Below are 23,739 nucleotides of genomic sequence, written 5' to 3'. Positions count from 1 at the left end.
TTTACACTCGATTGAGATAGTATATACATCACTGGGGCTTAGAAATGGAAAATAACAGAATTTCTGTGTCACTTTTAGAACTATATCATCATCTCAGAATTATCAATCAATAGCCGTCTGATTAAATATGAAGGGTGAAATGACTTTAAAAATTTGATGGAAATCAGCCTGTCAACTTCAGGCGAAATTCAAAAATTCTGTTTTTATCAAAACGCCATTAACTTGTCCCATATTCTTGCTGCATTTGCTGTCTAGGCCTGTCCTCAGTCTCTCTGGGTGGATAAATAAGAGCCCCTTCTTTAACATCCACTTTTCCTCCCTCTTTGATTCCCTAGACTTGGCCATGATTAGGAGTGTGACAGCCCAGCCTTCCACTGGGGAAGCAAATGTGACGATAGTTACTTGAGACAGAAGCATAAAAGAAAGGTCCAGATCAGGAGACACAGCCTTTAACCTAATCAGTGTTCATCTTCAGGCAGCAAAGGCAGCGGCAGCTCTGTGCACAGGAAGCTGAAATGGGGAGCGTTGTCGTCGTGCATGCATTTGACCAGAGGGTATAATTGCAATTTGGAGAACTACGTTTTCCTCCCTCAATGGAAGAATTTGAGGTCCTAAATTATCCAGTTACTTCCACAAATTTTGTACTCTTTTTGCCAGAATGATGTAATACAATAGCCACTAAACATGTCATTTGTGACTGATTTTCCCCCCTTTTGCTTCACATTACTTGCATTGTTGGGAGTGTGCCTTCCACCTATTTGTCTTCTTCAGATATGTATGTGCCATGACCAGTCATTCTGACTAGCCTTTTTTCCTGTCATGGCTTTGTTGACTCAAACGCATATAAAATACATATGCTAAAATTTATTAAAATGTGTATTTAAAACATGAGAACTATACATACCTTTCAATGAGATGATTTTCATGCTTGGAGAGGGTTACATTCTACCTATGCATATTTCTATGTTGTTCTTCATCAAGGTTTAGAGGATTTCCTTCACAGGTTAAAGTTTTGGAGTTGGGATGCAATGCAGCTTTGTCCTTGGGCTCTGTTGCCTTTGACAAGAGTCCTGGAACTCCAGGTTTGGCTGAAGCAGCATTATGTTCCTCCAGCATTCCAGGCTCACCCGGGTGTTCTGAACTTCCTTTTTCACTGCCCAGCCTTGAGGGCATAGTGGACTTGGAGCTTTCTCCACAGACATTGGAAGCCTGGGGTAAACCATCCACTTCCTTTCCAATGTCAGATCCTTCCTGAGGGGGAGGATTTGAAAAAGCCACCATGTCTGTATCATCAGCTACGAGAGAAATATCACTAAATCTAGAAGAGCCTGCTGCTGCTTGTAATGGCATCGTGGCCGCACTGGTACCCACAGGTTCATTTGGAGGAGCGCTGGAGAAACGGGGCTCATCTTTTTCAGGGTCATCCTCAACACAGGCCTCAAAGAAGCATTCAATGTCTTCCTTGTCTTCTAGGCCAGAGTCGGTGACATCCAGTGGCAAAGGAGTGTTGCTCTTCTCTTCTATGTAATTGGTGACCTCCCCACAATCACTGTCATGAGATGAGAGAGATAAGTAGGAATAAAAGTCTCCTTTTCTCAGCTGGATGGGCCGGTGAGAATGTTCTAACACTTTTTCCTTGATTTGGGTTAATGAAGTAGGAGCAGCTGCCTCATTTTCAGGTTGAGATTTACTTTTTAGGGCGGTTGAAGCCATGTCAATAATTTCCTTAACAAAGTCGTGTACTGAACAATCTTCAGCATCTTTTGGATGGAAAACAATTGACTCACATTCACAACAGGAAGTGTTGTCACTAATAGAGGCATGTTCCTCGATTTGATTTTGTTCAACTGCTAGGCAGCAATCAGCAGATTTTCCAGCCCTAGTTGGTGCACCATTAGATGAAGATTTCAGTAAGTCAGAGTCTGGTCTGTTGATAACTCTGGTCTCTGAAGGCAGTTCTGGGCAAGACTTCTCAATGAGAGTAGAAGCAGCCCTTTGATTTTCAAAATGGTGGTGGTTCTGACATTTTTGAGGAAGATGTCTAGCAGTTTGGGGGACAAATTCCTTTCTAGCAACGTCTGAATCACCTGAGCTATCCACAAATGCTTTACATTCACAATGCTCACCCTCTGAAATCCTTTTCCTGCTTACACCAAGATTTTCTGATTCCTTTGAAGTCCCATGAAGTTCATCCTTCTGTCTTGCTGGAGTACTTTCAATATTGCCATTTTCCATGTCAGCCACATATGGATCTTTATTAACTTTGAAAATATTTTTCTTATTTTCACCTTTTGTCCCTAACTCATGGGTGTTGGATAAATTCTTACTATTTCCGTTATTTTCAGAGAAACATTTTGTGGAGCCATTTAGCAGGGCCTCAATGCTCAGGGTGTCAGAAGGATTGGTCATCTCACTCCTAATGTCCTTACTGCCCCTTATTTCATCACTGAGATTACATCTTCTCTTATCTCTAGTCAAGGAAAGCTTTGGTCTAATCCAGGTGTGCAGTTCATTCTTTATATAGTGCAACCCTGACATCAAGTTGCAGTCTTCATAAATTTCGTCGTCTGTCGCGATACTGGAGTCATCATCCTCATCTTTGATGCACAGCTCTTCTTCTGTCAAGGTGAGAGTGGAGCTGGAGAGGAGGTCACTGTCGTCTTCGTCATCAGTGCAAGCAGAGGTGCAAGAGACATTCACGATCATGCTGACATTGACATCGCTTTCATCAGCCACCGAACGAGTCAGGCGCTTCCTGAAGGAAGCATTTGATTCCGGGATCTTGTTCTTGTGCAGCACAATATCCTCTGAGCAAAGAGAGAGCTCATCACTGCTGCTGAGTTCTGTAAGAGATGTCGGCGAGTCTTCATTGATAGAAGAGGCTATGTCCAACGACAGCTGGCCAGTCAAGGACATCTTTTGGGAACTGCTTTGAAGAGTGATATCAGAAACACTTCGCTTTATCTTTTGCTCTGAGGGGCTCTGGATATTCTCCAGACGATTCAGAAGATCTAATGTCCTTTTACTCAGTTCACCAACTGAGCCGCTGCTCACGCTTATGTCCCCAGAGCTGTGACAGCTAAAAAGATCTTCATTACTTTTATAGGATGTCAACCAACTTTCTAAAGAAGTGCTTCGCTGGAGGCTGTCGCTGCCGGTTTTAAAGATGCCCAATCCAAATAAATCACTCCCTGGAGAAAGGGAATCTATAGAGGAACTATGAGATAGAAGGGAGAGCTGTTTGGCATTCTGCATGCCAGTGAATGTCTTCTCTACATCACCACTTTTATATGAACTGTGATCCATTTCATGGGATGCACTTGCCAAAATCCTTTCATGGGGAGGTGCGTCTGGTTGTAACTCTGTAGCATGATGTTTAGATTTGCAGGACTTTTTATCAAAATAAAAGCCATGAAGCAAGGGATCCTCTACATGGACTTTTTCATTTTGTGACTGTTTCATTATCATTGGTAATTTCAGTTTTGAGCCTTGGAGGTATGAGTAATCATAAAATGTAAACACATCATGTTTTCCTTGTAATTCTTCTTCCAAACAGTCAGGGGTATGTTTAATAACACTGTTCAAATCTCCTACTTTTCCATTTACACAACCCACTGGTGAAGTGGATGACTGAGAGCTGTTTGGAAGCTTAACGGCTTCCTCCTCATCTTTAAATTTCTGCTCTAACACATTAATGGCATCTCGCATTGGTGGGTCCAGATGCTCAGCGTCAGGGTTACTTGGGGACCCATCTCCCACACTGAGCAAGCACGCTTCGGAGTTGGCAGTGGTGTCAGTGTCTCCTTCGCTGACGATCCCGCTCTCGCTGCCTGAATTCTGGCTCGCGTCTCTGCCATGGCACGGGCAGGGCTTCGCCAAACTGGAACCCCCTAGAAGATCCGGCAAAGATTTGGTAGATGAAAACGAAGAGTCTTTACTGAGACTCTTAGTTAAAATACTAGGCTGTGTCGTGCTGGTGAGCTTCGGACTGTTCTTCAGGAACGGCACGTGGCTGTCCTCATAGAGCTCCACGTTGTGGAGGCTGTATACTTGGTAAATGTGTGGACTGGAGGGGGCGGTAACGCTTGAGGTACACGGAGATCCCCCGTGGTCACCTGCCTTATCTTCATAATCAGGTCCTTCACTACCTGTCTCTTCAAGTTTTAAGGAAGGCGTGACAGGTTGGGGTTCTTGATCGAGATCATTTGATTCTTCATTCAAACTAATTAACTTGTTACTTATATCAGTTTCATCCCATTCCAGGGCATCCTCGCTGGTCCCGTTTAGGTCCATCAAGCCAGGGTCAATCACATTCAAAGTCTCCTGTGTAAGGGGAGGGAAAAAAAGAAGAATTAGGGAGCACAGGCATGAAAATTTTATCCATTCAAAAATCTCTTGGAAGAGTCATGGAAGAAATTTGCTCCAAGCATAGATTTGAAAGATAGCATAATTATCAGCTTTATTCCTCTATGGAATAATATCCAAAATTATTGAAATAGGCTGTTCTATCAATAATAATTTGTCACCGAAAGCAATAACATAGATTAAAATGTAAGATTATCATAGTCAAACTGTAATTTATGGAATTAACCATTTCCTATTGATTCTTCTACATTTTTAACTTTGGACTGAGTGAAGATAAAACTGTCAGGTAAAGAAAAAATATATAGCCTATCATATCTGTTAAGATACATTCACTCTGATACTGTCTTAGTTCTGGAGGCCGCAGTGGGATACTATCTGCAGCCACATATAGTAAAGCCCCTCATGCCTCTATTCCTGAATTTTCCACTTGAAGCAGCTTTTGACTTGGGAAATAGAATAAAAGTGTAGCCACCTGTGGGGCCATGTCTTTTCTTCCCTTTGCCTTTCCTTTCAGGGCAGTGCATCTTTAGAATTTGCCCTGCTTCCAATCAGACCCAAAATGAGCAACACTGGACCTGTTTCCTCACCTACATCTTCCTGGACCCTGAGTCCAGGGACCAGCACTCCAGGGCAGTCCCTTAATCACACTTCTCTCAGTCTCTCTCTTCCCTGGCCTTTCTCCCTGACAGAGATTTCACTTTGGTCCTTGGTTAAATCGTTTCACTATTTTCAGTCCTACTCCTATTTCTTACAGGTGGGAACCTCCCTCTCTAGCCACCTCCAGCCCTAGAATAACAACCACCTCAGGACTTTTCTGACTTCCAAGGATGCAGTAGCCCAGATCCTCATAATTATACTGCTCTCTGCCTGCACAATTGGGATCCTGGATACTTGTGTGGGCTTCATGCTTTTAGCCCTGCTGAGATGGAACTCGACACATTCTGGGGCACAGTAGAAGCTGAAATGGCTCTTGGACTCTGTCCAGAATCCTTCACCATCTTCACTCGCTGTCCAGGTGTTGTCTCGATTCATGCGAAAGCCAAGGGAGGTGATTTAGATACTGCAGGTCCTGTCAGTGTCAAGGACAAACAGAACCGCAAACAGAACTTCACAGTTCAGCCTATGCTTGCGCAGGGTAGCTGGACACATGGGCATGACTATAGAACTGTGTATGCCAAGTGGGGGAAGTGCCAGTTTTGCTACTGATCTGCATGGCCTTGGGCAAGTTGCTTAACCTGTTATCTAAGCACCAGTCTCCTCACGTAACTTGTTAAAAGGGACTAGTGCTACCGTATCTTGCCATGTGTAGCGTACACTCACATTTTGGGCCCAAACTTTGAGGAAAAAAATTTTTCATTTTAATGTTTTAATTCAATTGTGTATTTATTTATCTTTAGAAACAAAACTGATTATCGTATTCCAGGCTATTATTTTGCATATGAATATCATTATTGTTTTCTAGAGTTGCACTTTTAACACATACACATAAATAAAAGAATTAAAAACATTTATATAGATATGGAATCAGTACTACCCACATACAATGTGCATCCTTATTTTTCCCTCAAAAACTTGGGCAAAAAAGTGTGCATTATAAATGGCAAAATACGGTATCTTTCAAGCTAATTCTGGGCACTAAATGTGCTATGCACATGAAGGGCTGAGGAGGCAGTCGGTTTAAGGTAGCTGTCATTCTTAATGCAGGTAGAATTGCTCTAGAGTGGCCTTGAGTCAACTCATGAAGGGTTCTCCCTGCCTACCTCAGTCTCTTGTTCACATCATTCCTTTCAATTTGCTCTTAAAACCACAAGGGATTCATGACTGGGTAAGTAGAGAGAGGTGTCATACAGTATAACAGGTCAGCATATTTGCATTACAATTCAGACTTACTTTAATAGTCTAGTTGAAAACCAAGCCTCATGCTTTATTCCTTGGTAGTGGGAAAAAGACTTCACCAGCAAAACATTAGCAGAACTTTCTTAAGTCCTCAGTCCTTCCTGAAGCTAATAGTTAAAGGATACCACCAGACACATTAAGTATAAAATACCTATTAGCACTTTATTATACGGGATATGTAAGAGATTATCTGTATGGCCTACTTAAGTTTAAAAGAGTCCAGTTACAAAGTAAACATTAATTAAGGGATATTTTTAAATTTTATAACAGAAATCTTTCCTGCTGCTAATGTCACCGCAGTTAATTTAGTGCACTGGCACTCATCACACCTGCTTAGGTATGGAGTGCATACACTGTGATGAATTTTTATTAGAATTTCTGTTTATTCTTTGCTTGCTGATAAAGGCAATACTAATGACTGGTTAGTATGGCTAATGAATGTTAAAATCTTCAGCTGCAGGAACGATCAATCAGTCAAATCAAATAGTATATTAATTTCAAATACTATCTTGGCTGACAATATACTCAGAGAGCGCTAATAAATAATTGAACTAGTCTTTCAAAGGAGCTCTCCTTGTCACTCTCTGGTTGATGCTAACATTTAGCAGCACAGATTTTCGCTGAGAGTCCCAAGCCCGGGGCTCACCCTGGATGCAGGAACTGTGCCATCTGGATGTGTGCCGGGAGCTTAGCCCAAGCGATGCCGGGAACTCGGACTCGTCTTCCATGACAGAGTCATTTTCTGACCAAATGCCGCCTTATCAGCTTTCCAAATGCAAGCCTAACAAAGTATAAAACTTACAGCAGTACCTAGAAGAACAAATCCTTTGTTCAATAAAGTGGTTGAGTAGAAAATTTCCACAGAAAATTATTAAACTTTTGGATATAATATTATCTTTTCCCCTTCTAAATTCTCTTCTATATATGTCTTAAATTCATTGTAATTTCTGAATTTTTTTTTGTATGTCAATTCCAGGGATACCTGACAACATCCACTAGTAAATCGTTCACCTTAGACTTTAAACTTTACGTATTAAAAAAGTACTACTCGCCCTGCCATCATTCCCTCTCTTCTGTCATGGATTAAATTCGGACAATATTTTTGATAAAATCTCCATTTTCTCAAGATTTACACTCACACATAAAACATACCCTGGGGGCAAGAATGTGCAGAGAGTTTCCAAGAGAAAGGATATTAGAATATGTATATAACTAAAAAGTGGTCTTTGAAGGAAAGGTGTATATAGAGAGTAATATAGTTGGTAGGGAAATTAGTTGTTATTATTTTTCTAGAGGAAGTGTCTGATACTTAAAAAAATACAAGTGTTGTCTTTGATAAAGAAAGTGATAAATCAAAAATGAGTGAGCTGGTGAGCTGTGTGGTCAGACCATCGAGCTTCGCAAGTACTGGGGTTGGGGGAGTAACTCACCTCCCATCTCATCTTCACATGGAAAAAAACTGATGTGAACAAAATTTAAGAACATTTGAAGTCAAAAGACTGGTGAGTAGTACATGTGGTACCAGCAGAGATTCTGCAATTCCAGAGATAATTCTGAGCTAAGTTAATTCATGCAGGGGGTCTCTTACTTATAAACTTGCTTGACTGGTACAGAATTGTTGCCGAACCCAAGGGTTTTAGATAAATAATTATACACAAGCATACATCTTTACAGATCCGCTCAAGAAACAAGTAGGATTAATCGGTGCTAGTTTATTTTTATTCTTGGAAGCAGGTTATTTATATTAGCACAATACATAATAGAGGAAGTAACTAAAAGTTTCTGGAGAAGTGACGATAAGGAGGAAGAGTATGAGAAGGAGGAGGAAAGAACCAAGATTCACCTCCAGTAACTAATACAGTCCAAATTATCTTCCTTCTCCTCTTGTATCTCTCTAATCGAGTAAGGTTTCCCAGGATTGCATTTCTGGGATTTTCTTAAAATTTGAGGTTAAAGAGTGAATTTTTGTAAGTGATAAGAAATACGTTATCAGCTAAAGAGGAGAGATGAAGGAATCTGGCATTCTATAAAACAACTCAACAGAGATTTGATATAGCTATATCTGGATTCCTTTAATTTCCTTTAAAATATTACATCTTTTGAAAATCTAAAGAATCTCAAAAACAGCAGGATGTTCCTTTTCTGATTCTACTCAAACTTTTAGTGCTCAGAATGGAAAAACCATTAGGAGGGCTTGTAATTTGTGTTCCCCCTGCTTATTCTAGATTCAGGACTTTACTGAGTGATACCACTTGCAAAGCCCTGGGAGAGGATATTTATCTGTAGAAAAGTAAGATACAACAAAAAACATACAAATAAACAAAAACAATAAAGCATAAACAGCTTTAATTGAATAAAGACATGTATATTCATCCTTAGGCAAAAGGCAGACCCATGGTGTGAGGGGGCCAAACAGGAAGGGAAAATCATATATACATGAAGGCAGGGGAATCAACTGAAATGAGGGGAAATTCCAATCTTCATATACTCTCTCTAATTTTTTGATGCAATAGTGTCCCTAGCACCCATCCCCAAATCTAAATCCAAAGTGTCTGAGCATTAGCTGCATATTTATTTTCCTAAATTAGACTTAGGTAGAAACTTTTTTTAAAAAAAAGAAAAAGAAAAAATGCATCAATGACCACAACACACAATGAGTTTTCAGAAAATGGAATGACAAATTTTATGAAAATGGAGTTTGTATTATTCTGCCTCTTCCTGAGCAGAGAACTGACTCCCAGTTAGCACCAAAAAAAAGATAGATGAGGGTGGGAAGTGGGGATGGATGGGGCCGGGGAAAGTCGTGGCAGGAAAATGGAAACAAATGTATTTGAACGATTAAAAAAAAAAAGATAGATGAAGAAAGAAATAGAGTAAAAGCAATGCTGTTCACTATCAACTATTTTAGGATTTGGGCTGAAACTCACAGATCTGAGTTTGAACTCTGGATCCTCCCTCTCATGTTAGCTCTGTGATCCTGGACAAGTTATTAAACATCTACATGCCTCAGTTCCATCATTTGTTTTTCCAAGATAATCACAGGTCATTGTGTCTACCTTAGAGATTGTTGGGAGAGTGAAATGAGAAAATGTTTGTCAAGTCCGACGCCGAGGGCCTGGCACACAGCAGCTCTCTCTCAGCACATGTTCCCTGTGCCGAAGTGAAAGAATGATAGCACAAGAGTATGGCTAACTGTTAAATAATTGTAACAGTGTTTGCATTAAAACTGGTGATTGGTCTACTAATCTCTTTAATACAACCACATGCATGGAATCCAATGTAATAAACATCAGTTAGGTCCCGTACTCACTCCCACAGCACTGAAAATGGGGTGTCGGTTTGTCTTTGCATGTTTTGACTGGGCTCATCCCTCAGAAATAACCAGATGAGAAATGATACCTGCCCAACCCTCAGTAAGACTTACAGCACAAGGACTTCCCTCTTTCCTGGAAATAATTTTTAACAGAATGCAAATCCATTATCTGTGAAATTCACAACTGACACATTACAACAATCAACTACTGCTCACTCTCTATCAGATTGACAATAATGTTAAAGTAACTTGCCTCATTTTAGAAAACCCTTTGAAAGTCTATCTTACATTAATGAACAAAAACTGCTCTAGTGAATGATCTTTTTCAATAATGAAGCTGATTGGAAACTCAAAACAAGTAGGACTCCAAGTTATCTCACAGATATCGCTAAAATGATTACCAACATGGACATACTTCTTAGCCTTGATTACAAAGATGTTTCTGAAATAGTTGAAAATAAAAAAATCCATTAGATGTTGTAAAAGTAAGTTTTACAATCACGAGATTGCCATAGTTCTCAAGAGGGACCAGAGGCAAAAGGGAGTCCAATCTTGGGAAGCAGGGGGTTTCCTCCCAGACCTGTGCTCCATGGGCTCTTTCTGTTCTGTCTCCACTAGCGCCCCAGCACATAAAATAATGCCTGGAAGAGAGCTGGTTCTCAAAAAATGTGAACTGACTGAATTGAAGAAATAAAGACTTGTCCATGGTCTCACGAACGGTTGAAGAGCTTTGGGGAGAGGTCCCGAGGTCAAACTCTGCCATGGCAAAACTACCTGGAGAATTTCTGACTTCCCAGCTGGTGCCACTTCTCAGTTAGAAAAGCTAGTAGCCTCAGAAACACTGTGCTCTGTGAAAGAAGCCAGACACAAAAGCTCATATACAGTTAACTTTTAAACAATATAGGGGTTAGGGGCAGTAACCCCCTGTGTGCAGTCCAAAATCCATGGAACTTCTTATTCCCCCAAAACTTAATTATTAATATTCCATTGTCAACAGGAGGCCTTACTGGTAACATACACAATGAATTAACACATTTTATATATGTATTATATACTGTATTCTTACTATAAAGTAAGCTAGAGAAAAGAAAACGTTATTAAGAAAATCATAAAAGAAAATATATTTACTGCATTTACTAAAAAAGTCCACATATAAGTGGACCCATGCAGTTCAAATCTGTGTTGTTCAGAGGTCAATCTTATTGTATGCTTCCATTTACACAAAATATCCAGACTGGATAAATTCAGAAACAGAATAAAAATTGGTGGTCCCCAGGGGCTTGGGCAAGGGGAAAGTAGGGAATAATTGCTTAATAGGTGTGGAGTTTCCTTTTCGAGTGATGAAAATGTTTTGGAACTAGAGAGAGGTGATAGTTTTACAACATTCTGAATGTACTAAGTGCCATTAAATTGCTCACTTTAAAATGATTAATTTTATGTTATGTTAATTTCACATCAATTAAAAAAAGGTAACAGGAATCCTCAGTTCTGTTGAGTTTCAGAGCCAGAGGCACTATCAAAGATAACAGGATTTCATCACTCTACTGAGGATCTTGTTTAAAACAAACATTACAACAGATAATATTTCTGAATTTAGTTATATCACTGTGCATATACTATCAATAAAAATAACTTTTTATTATAGGCTTCTTTGGTCTACATGCATGCTCACATTCTCAGAAATGCTGAAGGAAAGTATAGTATTTCCCTTAGTTCAATTTCACTCATTTTTTTAAAAAAGATTTTATTTCTAGAGAGGGGTAGGGAAGCAGATAGAGAGAGAGAGAAACATCAATGTGTGGTTGCCTCTTGCATGCACTCCCCACCCCCTGCCAGGGACCTGGCCTGCACCCCAGGCATGTGCCCTAGACTGGGAATCGAACCAATGGCCCTTTGGTTTGCAGGCCAGCACTCAATTCACTGAGCCACACCGGCCAGGGCTAACTTCACTCCTTTTGATGCAACAGTTTCTTTTGAAGAGAAACAAGGAGTTTGACTAATAGAACCCTCACTTGCTGAACCCTCTGGCAGGGTTACCGGTGCCCTTCTGATTGAGCCAACCAAACATACTTTGGTCTTATTTTAGTTGATCCCTCTATAGCATTTGACTCCACTTTTCTTGACATTCTCTCTACCTTTGAGTACCTTGATTCCAAGCATCCTCATGAAATCAGTTCCTCTCGCCTCTTTATACCTATAGACTTCCCTGCCATGGTTTAGCCACCTGAGGTCTGATGGACTATTATTTTGAAGGGTATATAGGCAACTTTGAGTAGAAAGAAATTCAGAGAAAGTGTTGGGGGAGGGGGACATTGCAAGAAGAGGGAACAGTAAGAAGCAAAGGTAAAACAGATAGAGCCCTGTGGGTGCCTTCAAAGGAGAAAGGAGCAACCAGCAAAAGAAACAGGAAAATCCAGGTAGAACTACTGGTATAATATTCTGGAAGCTGAGAGATGGAAACTTTTAAAGTAGTGGGTGCTGAAGAGGGTTACAGTCAGAGAGATAAGAAGAATGGGGGGTGAGAGAAAGCCACTGAATGAGCAAGAAGAAGAGTCATTTGGGACCACGGAGAGGGCAGGCGCTAGAGAGGCTGGAGGTTTAGGAAAGGAGCAGACAAGGTAGCTGTCTGAAGGGATCAGGTTCTATGGTAGAGCCTCTGTTGAAACTGTGAGCCCAGTCCTAGTAAATGCTATTCACCACCTCTGTTATCCTCTGGCACCAGTGCTGGAAGAAGAATAGGCGTGAAGAAACTCTGGAGGCTACTGAATCTACAGGAAACCCTTCAACTGCTCTTAACATGTCTGCCTTCAACTCCAGACACTGCAGCCCATCCTGACTCTGTATCTTTTAAAACAAAAAAACAAAAGCAAACCAACAAAAAAACACCCCTTTTTAATACTTTTAAATTTGATTTTGTGTATGAAGAATAAGTTTGCCAAGAACTTTAAAGTTCTGTAAACAGGGTGATTGTGAAACCATAAGAAGGAATTTGTAGAAGAAAAAAAGATACACAAAACATAAGCACTTCTTTCTTCCCTTTTTATAACTTCAGTTTCACTGGAGGTCTGCCCCAAAGAAGCGGTATTTTGATTAAGAGGCAATATGTTTGTGACAACAAATTAAATAAATTTAGATACTGTCATAATTTCTAAATAACTCTTCGCTGTATCTATCTAAGTGTTGGTAGTATTAAATCTAAGTGCCAAAAGATGAATGCCTTGAATCAAGCTATGTTTTTCTTAATCAAATTAATTATTGTAGACATCACTATTCATATTTGTTAAGCATCCAATGCAGGAAAATTTACTTTCTCACCCAATTCTGAATGTTTTACTGGAAGTAACTAAAAAAGTAATCTACTTCTGTTAGTGAATAAATTGCTTTATCAGGACTTTATATGCGCACACATTGAAATTTGTATTATACTCAGAATAGACTGAATAGGAAAATTGGTTTATTTTTCTCATCTTAGTCACTATTCTGTTTCCCTGAAATTTTTTCCCATAGTTTCAAGAAAGTACCTAAATTTAGGATTATTTAAAAATGAATTTAAAGAAACTTTGAAAGAGATTTTTAAATAAAAGGAATTTCTATCTCTGACCTCTTCAGTATCATGTGGAACTAAAACAACAAAAGAAGTAAGTAGAAAAAAATTAACCTTAATAAAGTTGTAAAAACCCAGCTGCAATAAAATAGTGGCATTTTCCACATTCTAGCCTATGGCAAACCTATTTGGATGACAATAACAGACGGAAAAGCCAAGTTACGTAAAAAAAGTTTCCCCCTAATGATAACAGCTGGCCCAACTTTTCTGTCATTATTGTATCTGTTTGGTGTTTACCTTTTGACTGTCTATAGTTGACAAAACATTCAAGTTTTGTGCCTCAGGATTTAATATTAGCCTCACCTTTGCCTTAGGGAAAAGTACATTATCGTCTCTGCTTTATGTTAAGACACTCTCTCATTAATAAAAACCTATTATTTTAAAACCTACAATGTATATTTGTAGTAAAGAGGGAATAAACAGTCTTATAAACAAATGAAGTTTACTAACACACGGGCTTTTCTGTGATACGGATTTAGGTTCCTACTTATCAGACTGAATTTTATGAACAAAAGACTTGTGCCACGATCCTGGGGTAGCTTAATGCACAAAGGCAGCTTTGTGAGCATTCAGAGGTCTGCCTGAGAAGCCACACGTCAGATGAGAGAGTTCACCCATGTTCAGGATCCATGCCCTTTACAAAGTATATATTATTAGAGAGAAGTTTGTATCTTTTTGCTTTCAACAAGGCACACATCAAGAGCCAACGTTATGTTATTACTGTGAATTGTCTGTTTCTCTTAACAAAATGGGGTGCGGGATTTTTGTTTTTAATTCTAAGAATGTGATTCTAACCCATCATTCGGACAAAACACCTCCCACAAAAACAAAAATCTAAGAATAAAGCATTGGCCAGTTTGGAAAAGCAAATTAAGAAGTATCAAAAATGGTTGGTATCATTTTCATCTCTTTTCCATCTCATCCACACCAGTCAACCAAACTCATCTTGCTTTTCTCAGATTATCATTTGATTGACCCAAGGTTTAAGATGGTTAACAGGCAAGTCAGCTATGATTTGTTTTCACAAGATGACTTAACCCTTATTTCTACATCTGATTTAATTGCACTTGACTTACATCTTTGTTTTAATTGCGTCCTTTAATGATAACTACTTTTATTTATTATTTTAAATTATATTGATTATGCTATTACAGTTGTCCCAAATTTCCCCCTTTGCCCCCTCCAACCAATACCCCCCACTCCCTCAGGCAATACCCCCACCATTGTTCATTTCCATGGGTCAGACATATTGGTTCTCTGGCTACTCCATTTCCTACACAGTACGTCCCATGGCTTTTCTGTAACTACCTATTTGTACTTCTTAATCCCCTCATCTCTTCACTCATTCCCCTACACCCTGCTCCTATCTGTCAACCATCAAAACACTTTCCACATCCATGATTCTGTCCCTGCTCTTCTTACTTGCTTAGTTTGTTTTTTAGATTCAGCTGTTGATAGATATATATTTATTGTCATTTTATTGTTCATAAACAATAAAGTTCATAAGCATAAACAAAGTTGTGGTCTTCTTCTTAAATAAATCTCTTTAACATTTCACATAATGATGGTTTGGTGATGATGAACTCCTTTCGTTTTTTCTTGTCTGGAAAGCTCTTTATCTGCCCTTCAATTCTAAATGATAGCTTTGCTGGGTAGAGCACTCTTGGCTGCAGGTCCCTGCTTTTCATGACTTCAAATATTTCTCGCCAATCCCTTCTAGCCTGCAAAGTTTCTTTTGAGAAATCAGCTGACAGACTTACGGGAATCCCTCTGTAGGTAACTAACTGCTTTTCTTTGCTGCTTTTAAGATTCTCTCTTTATCTTTAACCTTTGGCATTTTAATTATGATGTGTCTTGGAGTGGGCTTCTTTGCATCTATCTTGTTTGGGACCCTGTGCTTGTTGGACTTGCATGTATATTTCCTTCACCAAATTAGGGAAGTTATCTTTCATTATTTTTTCAAATAGATTTCCAATTTCTTGCTTTCTTTTCTCCTTCTCTTACCCCTATGATTCGAATGCTGGAATGCTTCAAAACGATGATAGTGTAATGATGAATACTTTTAGACTTAAGGATGACTAGTCAGTCTCAAAATTGCTATAACATCTCCCTTGAGCTGTCACTATTGTCTCCATAAACAAACAAACAAACAAACAAACAAACTAAATAAATAAATAAATAACTGGAGAGGATATAAGAATACCTGATGCTGGAAAAGTTACATGAAACTTCAGGATGATTTCCTAGAAGGTAATTAATGTCTTTGAAGTAAGTTTCCTAGAGATAATATACTTCTGATTCCTAGAGTCCTTAGACATGTTAAAAACATAGAATCCCTGGGGGATTTTCATATTGAGATCTGAAGGGGAACATGCTAAAGATCCTGAGATCTGATTAGATTTAAAAACTCAGTCTTGATTGGAATAGAAGCTCTGGTCCTGGGCTCTCATGAAGGAGGCTCTTGAGACTATTAAATGTCAGGACCTTAATTCAAACTGTAACCCAAATCAAAGGTTCCCAAATCAAAGAAATGTAAATTTCATTCTAGAAAAAAAATGATCTCAAAATGTGAATTCATTTTAAATTTTAAAAAGCAATATTAGAGGCTTAGAATCACCATAATCCCTTAAAATCCTCTTGCAATGCAAAAAAAAAAAAAAGAGTTTGGAGAGCTCCAAACTCTTTCGATATGGGTCCTTGAGCTGGCAACTAAGAGAATATGCTGAGTTTATAGTCCAGGAAGGCAAGATATTGACAGCCAGCAGAGCTAACTACCTGGACCAAAGCTGCTTACTTCACCACTCTAGGCACTGGACAATGGTAGCATGTGACTTCTCTCTGCTTTTCAAGCAGTCAGTGAAGAGTGTAGCATAGTTTCACTACATACAACTTGGCTGTTTCTTTTTCTTAATAAATAGCAACAATCAGGGAAATCCAATGCCAAGTGACCTCCACCTCCTACAAATCAACAGTATTTTTCAAGCATACTCTATGCAAGACATTCTCCAGACAATGTTATTGCTGCTGTTAGGAAGCATGAGGAACACTTGTATAAATAGAGATCCCTTACGTTTATCTGCAGATAGGTTCCATATTAAGGCAACAAAGGCTTCATTTTTTCCTTCAAAATTAAAGTACCCCCTCCCACCAGATTAATCATTTTTCCTCATTATTCAGTAAAATCACTAGATGAGCTGTGACTCCATAAACTTTAGGAACTCATTTATTATGTTGACTGATCAGACCTTGTGTTTATTTACACAGTGTACCCGTAAAAACCAGGCTTTCATTAGTGCTGGGGAGGAAGGGTCCCTCCCTTCACTGGGGAAGGTGAAGCTGGAGAAGATAATTAACCATGAAACAATAAGGAGGCTTGCTGGGTAAGCAGTAGTGTGAAAACAGTTACTCCTCACAAAAGAGGGGAAATTAGCTTGCTGGATAAAAAAGGAAGTGTCAGATTGAAGACTGAAAGGCCTGCCAACAGAAGTAGATAGCTCTATGCATCATTAATGAAATTTTTTAACACTTAAACGCCACAGCTGTCCACATTTAAATGCATGTAAATGCCATGTGTTTCCAGAGATTAATATGCATGTTAAAACATTTCTTTCCCCCTTAAACTTCTAGATATTGTCTCTGTCTCTTTCATTTCACCTACTTTCTGTCCAAGAATAAAAATGCACCAGCTTCTTCAGCATTGTGTCCTCATTTCCAAAACCCACGTACACCAAGCATCCTGGAGATGGGCAGCATGCTCATTATATTTTAACAAACACATTACTTTACATTCATAATACCGATATTTTAGTAAACAGAAAGTTTGTTTTGATTTTGCTGCTTCACAGAGTGAAGACTTACGATGTGTGTTTCCTTTCAAAACTTCCTCCTGGAGCATTAGTGCTCCCTGAAGCAGCCCCATTTTGGCAGGAATTCAGTTCTGTGCAGTGCCAAAAGAAATAGAATAAACAAACACTGCTCCATGCAGCTGGTGAGATAATTTACATATTACTGTGCACCAAACATGAAGACCTGAATATGGATTAGAGCTACAGTGATGACACAAATGTCATATAGACAAAGAGAAACAAAATCCAACACATTGTTGTTTATTTTACCACTGCTACTGTGTGAGTGCCACTCAGAAAGGAAAAAAAAAATAGAGAAATCGCTGTATGAAAATTGGACTCCCTTAATGGAAGTGGGTTCTTTCAAACAGTAAAACAAGAAGAGAGCAAAATGGCACAGGTTATTTGGATCCCCTAGTATTCTGTGCTTCTGTCTTGTGTGTTAAACCAATTTTAATGTGCAATCAATTTAGATGAGGTGAGTTAGTGATCTTATAGGAATAACCTTTTATATACAAAGACACGTGATTTCTTATCTAAACCATTGACAATTTCAGCTGAGAACTATGATCTTTAATTGAGAATCTAAGTTCCATGAATGGGATCCTTGGGAAAGGAATTCCCGTAGGCCATGTGAGCCCATTAAAGCTCCATCAGGAATACCATCCAGAGGTAGAACTTGCCTAGAATCCTCAGCTAACTTATCATCTTTCCTTATTCCTGCATATGCTAATCGCAACAAATCGATTATTGTCCGTAGCTAGACGGACAGGTGTCCTAGGGAGGAAGGGATATTTCTCTTGATATTTATTGCTCTAACTCCTTTTCTAGTCCCTGGGGACAAGAAGAATTATATGAAAAGCTAAGAAAGTAACACTTAACAAATGATGATAGTGATAGCATGAGAAATAAAGAGATTGCAAGACATTTTAGCTTCTACCAAGTTAAAAATTCTTCATTCTGTGTTGAACAAGGTTGACTTTTCTTTACATGGAAAAGTGCTCTTGAAATGAAATTCTCTTAGGAGCTTCTAGCCCTTAATCTTCAGAATTGTCATTATGCCTACCCTTGCATAAATGTAAAAACAAAGGAAGAAGTGGGGCCATGTGGGAGAATCTAGTTAGTTAGATATCATTAAAGTTTAATAGTCAAGAATGTACTGTAACATTGAAGAAACAAACCATCTGAAAAAGGTCAAGGGAGTTGGAGTTGTTTTACCAGGTAAGGAAAAGGCTATATCAGGACTTATTTTCTATAGAATTTGGGAAGTTACTATGAGTAGGATAATGATAGAGTTCTCTATTTCCACAACTTCAAATTCAAGAAGTGAAATTACATTGCAGCAATATGAGTAGATGAGATACACCTAGAAGATTTGTTATTAAAATGGCAACTAAACATTCTCATAAAACCCCATAAAAGTTTGTAAAAAATCTGTCCCTAGACCCTTTTTTTTTAAAAAGGGACAACAATGTATTCAGGATAATCCTACATACCGCTTGCAAACAAAGCTTCCTAAAATAAATCCTTTCATTGCATTACTCCTCTCATTAAACAAAACAAATGATGAAAACAAATTTCAGTGGCCATTTTCTCCTCTACATTATTCTGACTTTTAAGGCATTCTATAATCTGGTAATATGAAAATGACTACAGTTTAATTGAATGCTCCCCCAAAGCTGACCTTCGCCATAAGGAACTGCCCCATGAATGTTCCCTGCTCACTTACGTCACCATTCCTCTCTGTTCATAGTAGATATTCAATAAACATTTTTTGAATGAATGAATAAATTTGGTTTCTATTGCCTTCACCAATTCTCTCAAAATTCTATCTTAAACTCCTCTACAAAAGTATGTCTAGGTACTTAGTGCTCAGTGATTTCCCTCTCATTTGATTCTTAGAGTAGTAATAGAACCACACAATTTAGTATTTGCTTTTGCTGATTGATTGATTGATTCATTCATTCATTCCTTCCTTCTTTTCTTACTATATAATTCTGCCCAGGCACTGGGCCAATATAAAGGTAAATTGAGTGCAGGCTCACATATCAATTATCTTGCAGCTTTTTATTTAGTTTTGTAATGGGTGCTGTCATTTTCAGCCCAGACACAGTTTGAAATAACTATTGCCTCATTTATGTCAATATTATCTTACTATCACTCTGTAGTTTGTAAATTCTTTGAGAAGGAAGATAATGTCCTGTACTACTTCTGTGGAGACAAACCTCAGAACAATACGGTGCACATAGCAGGTACTCAAGGGATACTTTAGTTCTTTCCAATTCTGTGATCAGTATGGATCAGACAACAAACTGTCTTTGCAAATAGGTTCACTACTCAGTTAAATATTCAATACTTGCAGAACCAGCAGTAATACACTGATACTATTATGTTCATGGGAAGGATATTTAACCTAAGTTATAACAGATTTAGTTTTTTAGTCTTTAGACCTGTGGGCCTGCCTATGCTTTTATGAACTGCTTTATTCCTTTATGCAAAAAATTAGCTTTTTCAATATTATTTTAATTTTAACCTCCTGCATGACTAAACATAGAATTTTTTCTTTGACATTCAGTAAACTTAGCTATTTTTAAGTTAAAAAGTCACAAACATAATGCAAGTGAAAAAAATGGACCTAAAGTATTAGACCTGAATGAAAAAGAAAATTAGAGTTAATCTTATCTTTCTAAAGGAAAACAAAATTATTTGACCCCATTGGTATTTCCACTTAAATGTTTTCTCTTCAATCAAAATTTAAATGTAACTATTGCTTCATGATCAGGGGGTTGGTTTCAAGGCTTAATACCTATTATTTCTAGACGAGTGCTTCCCAGCCATTTTCAAGTGACATATAAAAAATGCTAACACAGGCTTGTGCACTGGGAAAGAAGGAGGATGTTACTCAGTGCAGAAGGTAAATGGTCCAAACTCCTCCCAGACCCTGCACTACTTTCTCCTTTTTTCCCTCTCCCCACACGCCAGGAGGGATAAGGGTTTTACTCTCTTAACTCACCGCTAACTGCTTTATGGTACTTGGCTGGTTAGCTATACACAACACAAATAAAATTAGAGGTTTCTTTGGTTGGGAAAGCCATGAACATATGAGAAGGTAGAAAGGTGGGTCAATGTAAATGAAATGGAGGTAAGTAATTTATCAGATATAGACTTTAGAGTAATGATTATAAGGATACTCAACAGCATAAAAAAGATATAGACACCATTAAAAAGGACTGGTAAGAATTAAATAATGTAATATCTGAAATAAATAATAAACTGGAAAGAATAAACAGTAGGTTAGACTGAAGCAGAGGATTGAATCAGTGATTTGGAAGAGAAGATAGAAAACAACACCCAAGCAGAGCAGCAAATAAGAAAAAAGAATTCTAAAAAAATGAGAAGAGCTTAAGAAATCTTTGGAGCAACAAGAAGCATAACAACATCACAAAATGAGGATACCAGAAGAAGAGAGTGAGCAAGGGATTGAGAAACTATTTGAAGAAATAATCACTGAAAACTTCCCTACCCTAGTAAAGGAAAAAGATACACAAGTTCAAGAAGTTTAGACAGTCCCAAACAAAATGGACCCAAAGAGGCCCACATGAAGAGACATCATAATTAAAATGGCTTAAAGACAAGGAGAGAATCTTAAAACTGTAAGAGAAAAGCAGTTAGTTACCTACAAGGGAGCTCCAATTAGACTGTCAAATGATTTCTCAACAGAAACATTTCAGGCCAGAAGATATTGGCATGAAATATTCAAGGTGATGAAAAGCAAGGGCCTACAACAAAGGCTGCTTTACCCAACAAGGGTGTTATTTAAAATTGAAGGAGAAATAAAGAGCTTCCCAGACAAGAAAAAGCTAAAGGAGTTTGTTAACATGAAACGACTACTGCAAGAGATGTTAAAGCACGTGCTTGGAGAACAAGGAGGAGAAGAAAGTAAAAAAAAAAAAAAAAAAATTAAAATGGCGATAAATACATATCTATCAGCAATCACCTTAAATGTATCTGTCTTAAAAGCTCCAATCAGAAGACATAGGGTAGATGAATGGATAAGGAAACAAGACCCATATGCAGTCTCCAAGAGACCTACTTCAATTGAAAGGTACACAGAGGGTAATAGTAAAGGGAAGGAAAAAGATTATTTGATGCAAATGGAAAGGAAAAAAAAGCTGGGGTAACAATACTTATATCTGACAAAGTAGACTTTAAAATCAACGCTATAGTAAAAGACAAAGGACACTACATAATGATAAAGGGAACAATCCAATAAGAGGAAATAACCCTAATAAACATTTATACATCCAACACAGGACCACCTAAGTATGTAAAACAAATCTTGATGGACATAAAGGGAGAGATTGACAAAAGTACAGTCATAGTAGGGGACTTTAACCTGCATAGACTTCAATGGATAGATCTTCTTCACAGAAAATCAACAAGGAGACAGCAGCCTTAATGACACACTGGATCAAATGGATTTAATTGATCTCTACAGAGCATTTCATCACAAAGCAGCAGAGTATACATCCTTTTAAAGTGCACATGGAATATTTTCTAGGATAGACTACATGTTAAGACACAAAACAAGTCTCAGTAAATTTAAGAAACCTGCAATCATATCAAACATCTTCTCTGAACACAATGTTAAAAAACTAGAAACCAAACCCAAGAACACTGAAAAATACACAGACATGGAAGCTATATAACATGTTATTAAACCATAAATGGGTCAACAATGAGATCAAGAAGGAAATCAAAAGATTCCTTGAAACAAATGAAAATGAGAACACAACAATCAAAATTCTGTGGGACACAAGGAAAACAATCCTAGGGAGGAAATTCATAGCATTACAGGCCTATCTCAAGAAACAAGAAAAGGCTCAAACAAACTATCTAACTTTACAGTTAAAAGAACTTGAAAAAGAACAAAAAACAAAGCCCAAAGTGAGAGGAAGGAAGGAAATAATAATAATAAGAGCAGCAATAAACAAAATGGAGTCTAATAAAAAGATACAAAAGGTCAATGAATCCAACAGCTTGTTCTTTAAAAAGATAAACAAGATTGACAAACCTCAAACTAGTTTCATCAAGAGATAAAGAGAGGATACAAATAATTAAAATCAGAAATGAAAGAGGGGAAACAACTACTGACACCAAAGAAATAGAAGAGATTGCAAGAAAATATTATGAACAATTCTATACTAACAAATTGGACAACCTGGATGAAACAGATAAATTCCTAGAAATATGCAATATTCCAAAACTAATTCGGAAAGGATCAGAGAATTGGAATAGATAGATTACCTAGTGAAATTGAAGCGGTAATCAAAAAACTCCGAATGAACAAAAGCTCTTGACTAGATAGCTTCACAGGTTAATTTTACCAAAATTCTGAGAAGAAATAATACCTCTCCTTCTCAAACTATACCAAAAAATTCTAGAGGAGGAAAGACTCCCAATCTCATTTTACAAGGCCAGAATTATCCTAATTCCAAAACTGGATAAAGGCACTACAAGGAAAGAACATTATAAGCCAGTATCCCTGATAAACATAGATGCAAAAATCCTCAACAAGACGTTAGCAAACTGAATACAGCAATGTATCAAAAAGATTTTATACCATGATCAAGTGGGATTTATTCTGGGAATACACTGTTTGTACATTTGCAAATCAATAAATGCATACACCACATGGTCAATAGATGCAGAAAAAGCTTTTGATAAAACCCAGCACCGATTTTTGATAAAAACTCTCAGCAAAGTGGGAATAGAGGGAATATACTCAAACATAATAAAGATCGTATGTGACAAACCCACTGCCAACATCATACTCAATGGGCAAAAACTACAAGCATTGCCCCTAAGATCGGGAATAAGACAAGAAACTTCTGCCTTCAATTCTCTTATTCAAGATAGTACTGGAAATAGCACTGGAAGTCTTAGCCACAGCAATCAGACAAGAAGAAGAAATAAAAGGCATTCAAATTGGAAAGGAAGATGTAAAACTATCTTTATTTGCAAATGACATGACACTGTACATAGAAAACCTTAAAGATTCCACCAAGAAACTACTTGAATTGATAAATGAGTTCAATGAAGTAGCAGGATAAAAAATTAATATCCAGAAGTCAGTTGCATTTTTATATGCTAATAATGAACTCTCAGAAAGGGAAATTAAGAAAATAATCAAATTCATGATTGCTTCAAAAAGAATAAAATACCTAGGAATAATTTTAACCAAGGAGGTAAATGACCTGTACTCAGAAAATTATAAGATACTGAAGAAGGAAGCTGAAGATATAAATAAGTGGGAGCACACGCCATGTTCATAGATAGGAAGAATTAACATCATTAAAATGTCCATGCTACCCAAAGCAATCTAGAGATTCAATGCAATTCATATCAAGATTCCAACAATGTATTTCACAGAACTAGAATACATATTTCAAAAATTTATGTGGAACCACAAAAGGCCCCACATAGCAACAGTGATCTTGAGAAAAAACAAAGTTAGAAGAATCATGCTACCTAATATCAAACTATACTGTAAGGCAATATTAATCAAAACAGCATGGTACTGGCATAAAAACAAACACATAGATCAATGGAACAGAATAGAGAGCTCAAAAATAAACCCACACCTTTATAGTCAATTAATATTTGACAGAGGAAGCAAGCACATACAATGGGTTAAAAATAGTTTATTCAATAAA

The 23,739-nt window shown here is 37.8% G+C and overlaps 1 protein-coding gene across 2 annotated transcripts in view; it reads right to left on the bottom strand.

The window, feature by feature from the left end:
- Positions 1-23,739, bottom strand: part of AKAP6 (A-kinase anchoring protein 6) — a 464,313-nt gene that overhangs the window by 8,019 nt on the left and 432,555 nt on the right. For both annotated transcript variants that reach the window (XM_054577924.1, XM_054577925.1), the window contains one exon: positions 905-4,323. In XM_054577924.1, the coding sequence (XP_054433899.1) occupies positions 946-4,323 (3,378 nt within the window). In that variant the 3' untranslated portion in view covers positions 905-945. The remainder of the gene's footprint in view (positions 1-904; positions 4,324-23,739) is intronic.

Source organism: Pteronotus mesoamericanus, unplaced genomic scaffold (assembly GCF_021234165.1).
Source record: "Pteronotus mesoamericanus isolate MK-2021 breed Mesoamerican mustached bat unplaced genomic scaffold, CSHL_Meso_final contig_46, whole genome shotgun sequence".
Taxonomy (NCBI): Eukaryota; Metazoa; Chordata; class Mammalia; order Chiroptera; family Mormoopidae; genus Pteronotus; species Pteronotus mesoamericanus.
This window is presented reverse-complemented; position numbering and strand designations above follow the sequence as displayed.